This window comes from Anopheles darlingi, chromosome 2 (genome assembly GCF_943734745.1).
Source record: "Anopheles darlingi chromosome 2, idAnoDarlMG_H_01, whole genome shotgun sequence".
In the NCBI taxonomy this organism is placed as follows: domain Eukaryota; kingdom Metazoa; phylum Arthropoda; class Insecta; order Diptera; family Culicidae; genus Anopheles; species Anopheles darlingi.
In genome coordinates this window covers 88,729,402-88,741,901 of record NC_064874.1, presented here as the reverse complement: position 1 = coordinate 88,741,901, position 12,500 = coordinate 88,729,402, and the positions used below count along the sequence as shown (strand labels likewise).

At 51.2% G+C, this 12,500-nt stretch overlaps 1 protein-coding gene across 4 annotated transcripts in view; it reads right to left on the bottom strand.

Annotated features, from left to right (window-relative positions):
* The window catches only part of LOC125951615 (probable G-protein coupled receptor Mth-like 1), a 155,948-nt gene that overhangs the window by 73,596 nt on the left and 69,852 nt on the right, over positions 1–12,500 (bottom strand). For all 4 annotated transcript variants that reach the window (XM_049680571.1, XM_049680572.1, XM_049680569.1 and 1 more), the window contains exon 4: positions 8,116–8,194. In XM_049680571.1, the coding sequence (XP_049536528.1) occupies positions 8,116–8,194 (79 nt within the window). The remainder of the gene's footprint in view (positions 1–8,115; positions 8,195–12,500) is intronic.

Here is a 12,500-nt window from a genome sequence, read left to right as displayed (position 1 = left end):
CGCCATTGGGTTAACTGTTTGGCAAATAGAGAGAAACGCGCAAGTAAAAAGCAATTCTCTATCCATTCCAAACAGATGAAGCAGGTTATGCGAATGCGAAATGCGTTTTTATGTTGCCCCTAGACAAGAGCAGTATGAGCACGTTGGCACACACACGCATACAGAAGACAAGAGCAGCGTTCAACGAACGTTCAGTCGAGTAGTATCAATGTAGTTCATCTTTCATCGGAGCATCATTGACCAGCCGGTTCCAAAACCAACGCAATGAAGTCGCCAGCATATTGACTTTTTGTCCCCTCTGCTCTGGCACCGACACCACACCAAGTTTCATCGCGCTGACCTGTCAGCGGCCACTAGCTGGCGTGTGGTTTGGGAAATGAAAAACACCAAAACACCAGGCACAACCGAATACACGTCAAACTATCTGCGGCACTTTGTACACACATACCGAAGAGAGTACGGCAGCCAGTAGTACACACTAGACGCTACACACATCCGCATGTCATCCGCAATATGTATACAGATAGAGGGAAAGGGAGTGAGGCCAACCGAGGTGCAGTATGTGGCATCTGGTTCGAGTAGTGGTTTCAAATGACTCTCCACCTCCATCCTCCCCCATCACATATATTGATGCTGCACACACTCGATGCCGCGATGCGCCGCTGCGGTTAATGATCGAGGTGGTGAATTATTTTCATCTGGCTGCTTGTAATTAAATGCCATCGGCAATGCCACCACCACCACCACCACCACCAGAGTATGACGGTCCAGGGAATGATGCAGCCGCGAATGCATTCAACTGTATGGATCCACTGCCTCACGCTCGAGGACGCTCACGCTTCATTGTGTTGTGTTTAAAAGGGCGCACAACTTTCGAAGGGCATCAATGATGGAACTCGATGCTCGATGCCGAGGGTCACCGCGACAGATTCGACGGGAAATTCAGCAAGATAACGCCGCCTGCCAGAGTGCTCCGGGCGTAGTAGAAGGTGGGTGCGATTTTCACAGCAGCCAGCAAAATTTTCATAAAAAGAAAAGCGAAAAAAGCTGGGAAATGGCTCAGCTTCAACATCAAGCATAATGAGCTGTCTGTTGATGCATAGTTATGACCCCTGTTAGAGAGTGTGAGAAACGACATTAAATCAAGCCGGTTTGAGAGACGGCGGCTTAGTTTTGTCACCTTTTTACTCAACGCGCACAGCATAACTTAGCATCACAATGCACGGATCACCGGCGCGACTGCACATCAATCTCTCACGTCGCCCGGCTAGCTGGTTGAGCTGGCGGATCACCGATTATGTCTGGTGCGCGTCGAAGGTGACGATCATTATGAAGAAATTCATCTTCACCCTCGGGCCGGTCCCCGGCCTTGGATGGATGTTCTTCAACGAAAAGGTCTCCCCGCGGAGGGAGAAAGCATGTGACACACTCACGAGTGTGCCGAGTCACGGCCCCAGCCCAGCTGTGCCGTGTCACCGAATTAGGGGTTCGGAAAAAATGGAGAGAAAAAGATCATAAAGCAACAATCATTACCATCGCGATCATCACAAATCACACGCTTTTCACCACCAGCAGCAGCAGCAGCAGGGATGGTCGGCGAACTGAACGATATCGTCGACGATGCTCTAATCTTATGCTCCCCGGGAGCACATACATCTCAGGTCTCCGATTACGACGACCAAGACGACGACGACAACGATGGGCAGCAACATGAAAACGATTTAGATCGCTTAAGGAGAAGATGGTCTACTGGCCTGACCAGCCACCAAGCCAGCCGGCTTTCCCGAGCCGAAACTGTCGATGACGGCAGTCCACGATGCTGTCGACGACGACGACGATGACGGGAATATTGGGAAGATTAATGCATTCCCATTTATCACACGCGTGTAGACGCATGTTCGGGGCATGTTTCCCCTTCCTTCGGAGAGCAGGGTAGAGGAGAAAGCGGAGCGCGGCCATTTCCGATGCTCGCTGCTCGATGGGAATTTCCAACGCAGACCGAGAGAGATCATCTGCCTCGCGATCACGCGGACGTCGACAGCTCGATCTCCAATGTCAAGATCTGGATCCCTCCGCCATCCGTGGTCGCCGTCTCGCGTGAATCATGGTTTCCTTCCATTTCCCCCCAAAGAAGAGCGAAAGCGGGAATGGGGATTAGCGGATGTTGGCCTTCCCGTGACCGCCGCATGCCTTGGCTGCATTTTACAAACTGTTACACATTTCTCTCGGTCATTACTGTTGCCTTTTGGGACATTCGGCGCGATCAGGCGACGAGGCAGGAGAAGGTTAAGCCTTTTCCCCGCTCGACAACAACGTTTACTCTTCTGCTACCCCCCGTTAAAGATTTGGTGGAATTCCAGCCAAAGTTCATCGACACTCGTGCTCGTGACGCTCGGTGGGAAGCGGCATCAGCAGAAAATTAAGACAAAAACGAAGCAACCGAACTGACGCATCGCCCGGATGATTTTCCGATGATTTACTTCCTTCGAAGAAAATGAGGAGAAAAAAAGACCATAATGTGGAAGAACATTCCGGTCCCAAATCCGGTCGAATACCCCTGGCATGGTATGGTTCGGGATCGCTCGAACGCGTCAAACACTTGATACCGAAACGATGAACGGCGATGAAGGAGCCAAGTCGGTGGTGGTGGTGGAATGTTTGTCCAGAAATAAGCTCATAATTCATCGCACAATATTTATTTTTACTTCTACACGACGGTTCGGTTCCCTGGGAGCCACTGGCAACAACTCCGGTCGACCGGTTCACCCTCTATGGACCATGCCTTTGCCGATCAGCTTCTTCAAACTCACGACGGGGACGCAGCGCAAACATTTGCTCATTTTATCTATTTACCGCGCGCACCGTGACCGTGGACCTGAAAGAGGCACGCATTTCCCACATTACTTCCTAACGCTGCACCACGTTTCACCTGTTCCTTTTTTGGGGAGGAGGGGTTGGGGGAGCCGGAAAAGGTCATCCTGAGGTGCACCCTTTTTGGAGAGGGGGTAGCTAAACGCATGTCAGTAGCAGGCAGCCAGGCAGCTCGAGAGCACTCAGAGTTCATAGTTGTTGTTTATCGAGAGACTTATTCAAATATTTTCTCGTCTCGTGCTTCTTGAATAAAAGGCCAAGCACCGTACCCGTGGTGATAAGACGATTGAGATGTGGAAAGTGAAGCTTAATTAGAAGCATCTCGAGCTGCAGGGTTGACTGGCTACTTCATGTTTACTCACTAGATGCTAGGAGGTTACGCAATGGAAGTCGCCCTGGACGGACATTCCAACAGTAGTCGCGCGATGCTAATTGTCAATAGTTTGGGAAACGAAACGGTGAACGGAAATGGAAATCATTACCATATCAAAAGAGGAATTGTACAATCATCGCCAGATTGTCTTCCTCCTTGGGTATTCTTCTGGAATTTCGATTCTTGCAAGAGTCTGACTGATGGTGTCACTTCCAACGAGAGATTACTGATGACTTCTGAAAAGCCTCGCAGCAATTGTTGCCACAGCACGGTCACACGCAAATCTCGCGCATCGCGCATATCAGCTTGACAATATGAGCGTAATTATCCTTCCCCTGCATGACTGACGACGGTTCAAGACGACGGAGCAGCCGTGGCCATGGTTAATGATCATTTTTCTTCGCCCGCGGTATCATATCCCATTTCCGTCTCATACGCACCGCACAAAAGAGTCGAAAAACTCCTTGGTCGGGGCTGAATTCCGTGGGTGTGGAGTCATGGGATCACCTAATCCACGCTCGAGTCACCGAAAAATCCAAAGACCCTCGGCTTAACCTAGACACAGGCGAGCGAGAAAAAAAGGTGGGCATTCAAATGACAGTCAAATGGTCGGAGGTCTTTTATTTCATTTCGGGGTTCGCCTCGTTGCAGGTGCCCCCGCTGGTCGTGCTTGGGGCTCCTAAATTACGCGTGGCCTTTCCGCGTTCTCCTCCCCCAAAATACAGCAGAGAATAAGGAAATGGCTTTGAATGAACAGACGTTAGGGGAAAGAAAGGAAAAAAAAACTCGCCAGAATATTCATCATTAACTTGCCTTTTGGTGGAGCCCGGGGGCTATAAACAGCCAAACCGTCCGACCGACCGACCGGGGCGCGAACACCTCTTCAAACGGGCATGTGCCGTGCTGCCACATGTACCTCCTCCTCGTACGACCTAGACGCAGTTTTCGTAAATATTTAATGCATCAATTTTACGCTCAATTTCAAACGGAACGTCCTTCTCGTCGTCGTCGTCGTCGTCTTGGGAGACGAAATGGTGTGACCATATTTGCGTACAGTACAATGTGTGATCCGCGCGCCAAGTGTGTACCACAAGACACAATGGCAACTTTACCTCCCTTTCCGCCACTCGCCGAGTTTGGAGACGAAGAAGTAGATCTCCTCTCGAAAAACACTTCAAGAGCCCTTCGGCCAAACAGATACGATAAAGCCATTTGTGTGCGCCCCATCTACTCGACCACGGCCTCTTCAACACACACAAAGGTACTACGTACTCTGGAAGAATGTCTTTTCAGATCGCAATCGACGCGTTCTTTGCATGCGTTCCGCCGCCACCAGAGACACCTACACGCCACGCCGCGCCAATAATGGTCGCGTCGCCGTCAATCGTTGCGCGCGCGCGCGGTCGTCTTCGTTGCGCGTACGCGATCATTGAAAGCACCGTTCCGGGCCACCATTCTGCCCGTTCTCTGTCCGGAACTGAACAATAGAAAACCAACAACCAACGGGGGGACCGGGAACCGATAGTATCGGCCTCGGTTTTCACACTCCACACCACAAGCGAGCGCGCGATGCACACATGGACGACACAATAGAACCCATTCCTTCCTTTCCTCAGAACTTCGGAGCAAAAGCGAAGCAGTAGTACTCCTCCGGCTCCTTCCTATTCTATTCCTATTCATCAGCAGCAGCAGCAGCACTGGAGAAGAGGGACCGCAATTGATGCTTCCTGGTGTGCAAATATGCGCCACTCCAAAGGTACGTTGTTCCATTGAATTGGCCAGACCAGAGGAAGCAGCGAACCCCTTTGACCATCCCCTGTACCACTAGGGACGGCCGGATGGACGCGTGCATAGTCAATCTAAATTTATGAAATTCAAACAATCACCTCCTGCAGGAAGCCAAACGAGAAGACGCTGATCCCTGGAGAGAGAGGGAAGCAAACCCCGAAAATGTCGAGTGCACCCAATGTAAACAGCGTGTCCCCTGCTTTGAATCCAATAGAGGAGTTGCGACAGATTGCAAGTTTGTTGCAGCAAGTAACAGCAACTAACATGATGCCTACCCTGGAGGAGGTTGAAGTCTTTTACAAATACAAGCGCGAAACGAAGCAAAAAACACTCGTCCAAACGGACAGCGCGCAATTGATATCCATCATTCGGCCTCGGCGGATTCGTGACCGTGCATGATCTGATGTAATGTGTGCATTCAATTTAAATTTAGCAACACATTTGCACATTCCACGGACGGACACGGACACACACAGACAGCACGGACAGGCAGCTGGTGACCGATTTTGACCGAGCGTCAATCATTGCCATCTCAAAGTGAGGCGATTGCGAGTGGCCTTTTTGGCCTTCCCTCCATCCCCACCCCTTCCCTTCATCATTGGTATCGATCAAATGGTAGCGATTACCGAGACGTCAAAGCGCGACCCGATCTCATGATCTCGCTTGCAGTGCGCGATCGTGACGTTCATGAATGCAATTCTGGTACAACTATACATCCGTAAACTCTCTGTGTTGCTGCGTTCAAACACCGATCGAGCGGTTGTTCAGCTCTCCCGCGGAGAACCGTTGAAAGCTGCAATTCCGCCGTTCACGATCGAAGAGTTGAACTCGGCTCGACGGTCTCGTTAACAACCCTCTCTCCCTGAATGGTGTGTGTGCAGAGGAAGAAAACAAAACAACCGAAGGTGGGCGTCCTTGAGTCGCCTTGGATGCCCTAGAGCACTGAACTCGCTCGAGGCGCGTGTGTCGGGGGGGTTGGGCGCAGCGCAGCGCAAGATCCGACTTTGGGCTGCCGACGCCCGACGTCCGTGCCCGTACGGTGGTAGTGGAGTGTATCTCGTGCGGCCAAAAGAAACTGGAAATTGAACTAGATAGCGCGACCACGATTCAACCACCAAACTGGACACTGGGGCCTCAACCCCGCACTCTCGGAATGCCCCGAGGCAAAGTTATCTGACGACCTTGACGAAATGAGTAGCCGCTCGGCCACAATCGAGAAGAAGTGGTCACCATTTATGTCCTATGCTCTCCCCTATCTCCTCCTATCCTGCTTCTCCTCGATAGTTTCCGCATTCTCACCGTTGTTTGCGTTTAATGGTGCAAAAACCCCCGCACCGGTAGCCTACAGGTAGCCCCATTAACCGGTAGTCCATCGACAACGGGAGATACTTGAAAATAGAGTTCTTAAGTTCTTGAAAAGGCTTTGTCATTTCTAGATTAAAACGCAAAGTGCCCCCGGTGCCACCGATGGGTTTTGCGTGAAAGGAAAACAATCGACGTGACAGGGCGCGTCGTAGCAGCAGCAGTCGCGACCGCGAGCATATTCTCCTATTGTTCTTGACACATTCTGCACGAAACTGCAAACTCACGAACCGCGAACCGCGAACCACTTTATAGTACTGCTACACACAACTGCCATCCGGAGGTCGTTACAAAGTGTCCGCCACTCGCTTGGCAGAGCACATGGGATGGTGCCGTTCTTAACCGAGCAGAAACGAGATCAAGCAGCGATTTGCTTTTGTGCAAATCATCTTTCTTCGGGTTCGGAGGAAGGAATTTCATAACAACACTACACTCTACAGGTCTCGTCTGCAGGTTGGTCATGCCACGCCTTAATGTACGGCCCCGTCGTCCTACGTACGGTAAGAAGGAGGTGTTGTTGCGCGAGATCCTCAAGATCGCGCAGATAATGTTGTTACAATTTTTTATGCTCCATGTTTTTTTTTTATGGCCGATCGTGAGGTCGACATTTGTTTATCGTTCACCACCTCGGTAGGACTACGGAGGTACCGTTAAAGGTGAAGTGTGCGTTGATGCGACGTGAACTTCAACTTTGACTCCAACTTTGCTCAATCCTTGATATAGGCCATCTCGAGGTTCAGATAACCAAGAAGAATGTGATCTCGCATACTCATCGCAACGCCACGTGACAGTCACGGCCACAAGTTTCATCCTCATCGTAATCTGTAACTTCACCGTGAGATAGCTTTCACATGCTCGAGCGGTTTGACGCGTAATCGATGATGGGGCGAGGTCATGGTAATCCAATCAATGCACACCGGGCACGTCGGCCGAATGCAAAAGCCCAAGCCCCTGCTACATGTGTGCATCGCGCGTTCGCGTAGTCTTCCAGAATGTTCCGCGACGTTCCGTGACGACGAATAATGATCACCGCGGGCCGTATGGTTCTATTTTCATCCTTCATTTGCCGCCGACGCCGGTTAGTGCTAGCAACTCTTTCACCAAACACCCTCGCCGCGTACCGCGTGCCCAATCCTAATTGCATTTCACATCACGCCGGGCGGAACTTTGGCTTAGTTCCGGTCGCGTACTAGGCGTTAGTAAGTTCCGTTCCACAAACTATGCACCAACAGCAGCACCAGAGAGCCACGGCTAAATACCGCGCGCAAAGTTTCACCGACGAACGTCGAACGCCAACAAATCCCCCGGATCTCCGCTCTTGCTTCCTTCCTATCGACCTATCAAACCACGTAAACGCCACGTACCAACAAGATTGGATCCAGCTGGAAGTTTGCAAGCTGGAGCGCACCAATTTGAGACCACGCCATTCTGCATACCGAACCGTCTCTGGTTGGTTGGTTGGTGAAAATACTGCCCCGTGGTCCCGTAATCCCGGGGCGGAAACGTGCAGAACCCGTGAGACACATTCGACACAAGGCAGCGCGACAGACTAGCCTTCTAGCGCGTGCACTTGTCAATTAGTGTGATGGTTCCGTGGATGCATCTTGAACAGCAAACAAGATTGACCCCCAGGAGGAGGCGAGCTAGCTGACTCCGGAAGAGTCCGGTGTGGAAAATTTGAAAATAATGCCCTCCCGCCCCCAAAAAACCATGTCACTTACCGGAAGGTCCACCAGATATTGAAACACATCGTGTTGAGCCAGAAGAAGGCAGCCAGGAAGAAGAAATGCATCATGATGGCTGGAATGGAAAGAGTGGAAACAAAAAAAAAGAGAACGAGGTCCAGATTAAAACCATCGGATGGTAAAAGTGGAGGAAAAACTGTTAATGTTTCGACAAAATGATGCCCGGGGAAGGAGGTTGGAGAGCTCGGAAACAACAAAGGGAGACTCGACTCGACGTTGTGTGTTACTGTTACGTCTGATGCTGCCCTCACTGCTCTGGCTGGTTGGCTGGCTGGCTGTTGTTGTTGTCGAGGATTTTCCCGTCCTCTGAAGCATGAATTTAGTTTTTCCTTTTTTTCCAGAGCTCCGGACAAAATAAAACCAGAGCGTTGAATGAGTGAAAAGCTTTTACCTCAAACCACCCCCTGCGAAGCGTCCTTCCATTCCTAATTCCGAAAGGATGCTGCGTTGTTTCTAGCGTTGTGTAGAGCCATAAAGGTGTGTCTGGCCGGCCAGTCTGATAGTGTTGGCTCGCTTTTTTTTTCTCTCTGTTAAAACGCCCAACCCAACGGCCACCACCCCACCTGGTTTGTTATAAAAATGGAAGCCAAAAAAAAGGGGTTTTTGTAAAACAACTGCCGCTGCAACAGCAGCAGCACTAGCAAGTCAATTTGTAGGAAGCCATTGCCATGCTCGTAACGCTCGCCTCTTTAGAATCGGAACTAAAAGCGTATCATTAGGCCTTGCGTTCGTCTCTCTTGATGGTTGGTTCACGGCACGTCATTACCGAGGCCCGAGCTTCGCTCCTAATGGTTGAATCATCTGGTCATAAAAGAGAATAATACACTTCCCACCGCAAGGTTACTTGCTTCGTCAACCACGATCACCACCACGGTACTTGGTACCTGGGTAAGTCGCTGCTGACCAGTTGCTGCAAACGCGAGCAAACACAAACCGCGCGACTGTGCGCGGACAGCCAGAGCGTCCGGAGGGAAATTGTAATTAAATCTCATTAATCACCGCACCGAGCTCCGATTGTAGTTTGCAGTGCGGCTGCGACTCTAAGGGGTCTCTAGTGCGCCCTCTGTTGCCTGTAATTAATATCGACAACTTCGATCGAACCCGGGCCTGACCACACCGCACCGCACTATTGGAATGATGGCGATGACACGTGACAGAGACTTCTAAGGTTGAGGCGTCGGCGTCAAGTCGGCGTTGGGTCCACCTCGGGACCCGGGGGTTCAAGTATCACTCCGCATCACACAGCTTTACGCAATCGTTGCTCTCAGAGCGAACTCGGAGTAGTGTAAGGCTTCCGAAAGCACCAGGCATCCGGGACCGGAGAGCATCTGGAAGAGTCTTCTATGAAACTGAAAGGAGGCGCCACCGCCACTTATGGGCGAGGTCCAGTTCGGAGAGGGGCAAGGGCATCCAGACTCCAAGGTAATTGCCACTTCAATCTAGAGGAACGAGATGAAGAGATTTCTACGCCACGCCATGCCACCCCACGCCATTCCGCGGTTCCAACAAAGTTGAAGCGGTACTCACCGGTACTCTTCACCTCATCAAAACTCGTTTTCACCTGTGACGCAAGGCGGACACACTAACGGTCAATCATTTGGAGCCCCGGCACCAGGCAACTGCAACTGGCACTTGGGTCCGGTGGGGCCACATCGTTAGCGTTAAGTGAATGAAAATAAATACTAATAACTTCCAGAAAACATGGACCAACCTCCACCTCGTCGTGTTACGTCACTGTCCGTGATCCACGACGACGACAACGACGACGAGGATGGGGACGTGGTGGAAGGTAGCGAGGGTACTGAATTATGCATTGAGCACCGAGGGTGATCGTCAGTTTCCAAGCGAAGAAATGGGAATCAAGAGCAAGAGCTCGCCGCTTGTCTAGACAATCTAAGGCTCACCGGAGAGCTCGTTAGATCACAGTCACTACTACGGTCCATAACTGCCATGTGTCAATGTGCTCGCACCAGTGATCGTGATCCACATAAGATCCACACGCCAGAAAATGCAACATCGTCATCGTTCCGTTCGGTTCATCCACCGATGAAGTCCCATAACGCCGACCATACAGTAGCAACCACATCAGATTCTTCTTCCTCTTGTTCCTCTTCTCCTCGGTGTTCTTATAACCGCAAGCAGCAGAACACACATAGCCCTCCAATTACCGACAAAGTATCGGGACGCGATCGCGTCCATCTAGAGAGCACCTCCATCAACACCCCGGAGACACGATCCCCAAACCGCCCCCCGAGGACGGTGGATGGTGTGGTTGCCCCGGTTTCTAACGGTTTTCGCAGACGTTTCTGCGATTACCGGGAGCGATTAATGGATGGCTAGACCAGAGGCTTTCTGTACAAACACAGCTAAACATACGCTTCTACTGCCTCCAGGGGGGGGAGGCTGCCATGCCAGGGCTACATCCTATAACAGATCGATCGATCCATGACCGAGGGTGGAAAGTGAAGACAAACCGATTCTTTGTAAAGTGCTGGCAAACACACACACACCACAGCATCTCTTTCTCCTGCACTTTATGCTAAGTGCTTCACAATACACACTGGCTTCCGTTGGATGGAGGAGGAAATGCGCCTCGCCTTCGCAAACCACCCCCTAGACCTCGTAGACAGAACGTAGCAAAGGGCGAGATCTATTTCTGAAGACCGCGCTACTGATGCCTCCCCATCCCCATCCCCGGAGGGTACACTTTAATGACGTTCACGTCGAGCCGAGAGAATGGAAGAAAGTGTAGAAGTCAGCCAGCGGGCATAAGCATAAGAAAGCATCATCTGATGAACACTAAGAGCACTGCACTTGCACCACATTCATTAGCTAAAGTCAGTGCGATGCGCGCGCGTCTAGCCCCCGCCGTGGGGGTGCATCAAGATCCGAAGCCACTGGATAAGGCTGGATGGATGCCGACCACAAGAAAGAAGCCGAAAGCGCACCGCGACGGACTACGCTGACGGCCAATTTCGGACACTTTGGATCGAAGCGGCGGCCAACGGGCATGTAATGTCGCGTGATAAGCAATTAAGGTGAGCTCATTTGAAAGTATTATCATCCCCCCCTCCGGTACGGAAGGGATGATTCGATGATCGAGATACATATTCTCGAGGAAGTCGCTCCAGGTCGACCACGACCACTTCATCGTACTCCGAAGGAGACCAAAGAACGTAACACACATTACTTGGCACACAGTGGGTCTTACATACACGTCGCCCCCCCCCCTCCCCCAGACCAGCAGCTCGTGATCGGAATGAAGAGGTTTTTGGAATAAATTTGCATCGTAATTTATGGTATTTAGCGTAGAATTTATTTTATAACGGTTTGCACTTTACAGTGCGGCCACCATTTGTTGCGTTGGTTGCTTGCACCGCAACCGCAGTCCCAATTGCCCGCCTTCCCCGTGTACATATATTTTGGCATTTGCAGCGATCGCTCACGCTGTTTCGCGCGTGTGTGTGTGTGTGTGTGTGTGTCCCACCAGCGCACCATAAAGGGGTGTGGGCAAGGCAGGTGTCGACGAAGCAAGCAATCCGCATTCCACCGGCAATGATCCGGTCCCTCCACCGTGTACTTCCCAGCGTGGCGCGCGTGAGGTGAGTGTTAAGTGTGGCCCAAATTGGGAATTTGAAAAATGGTTTCAAATGCGCGATACATTGCCTGGATCGAATGGAGGAGACGACTGTTGCTGCTGCTGCTGCTGCTGCTGCTGCTGCTGCTGCTAACCTGTCTCAAACGTGGGCTGGAAATGTAGGTACATGAAAGGAGGAACTCCTCATATTTTGTCAGAGTCTCCGAAAATGTGCGCCGCGAAGGCGTTCCGCGACATTGGCGAGCGTAGTCGTAGTCTGAGGTAAGTGTAGTACTCGTCTGCACTCGCACTCGTCATGAGTTGTAAAGAAGATTTATTGATCGCCGACCGGGGTCCTCTCGCGCGACAACCGCGCGACGCAGGACGCCACATAAACGCCCGCGGAATGGATCGGATAAAAAACAAAACGGGGAGAAAAAAAACCCATTCGGCGGTTCCGCCATTCCGCTTGGATGTTTTATTTTTAAAATCTCGCACAAGATAAACACACACGCACACGTGAGGCGATGAGTCGCCAGCGTCTCGAAGCAATTCAGAAATAATTATTTTATGGTAGTAAAATTCAAATTAAACGATGTTTTTTGTTACGTTCCGCCGCGATGAAGATGCTAATGCCAGGGGGTTTTGGCAAGAAAGTTGCATTCCCCCGGTCGTAACGCGGTTTATGTTTCATTGCTACGGTTGGCTGAGGATCATGCCGGAAGGCAAATGGCCACACGGTACCGGTGTGCCAGCGGAAAATGGTGTTAATCGAGAGAAAGCA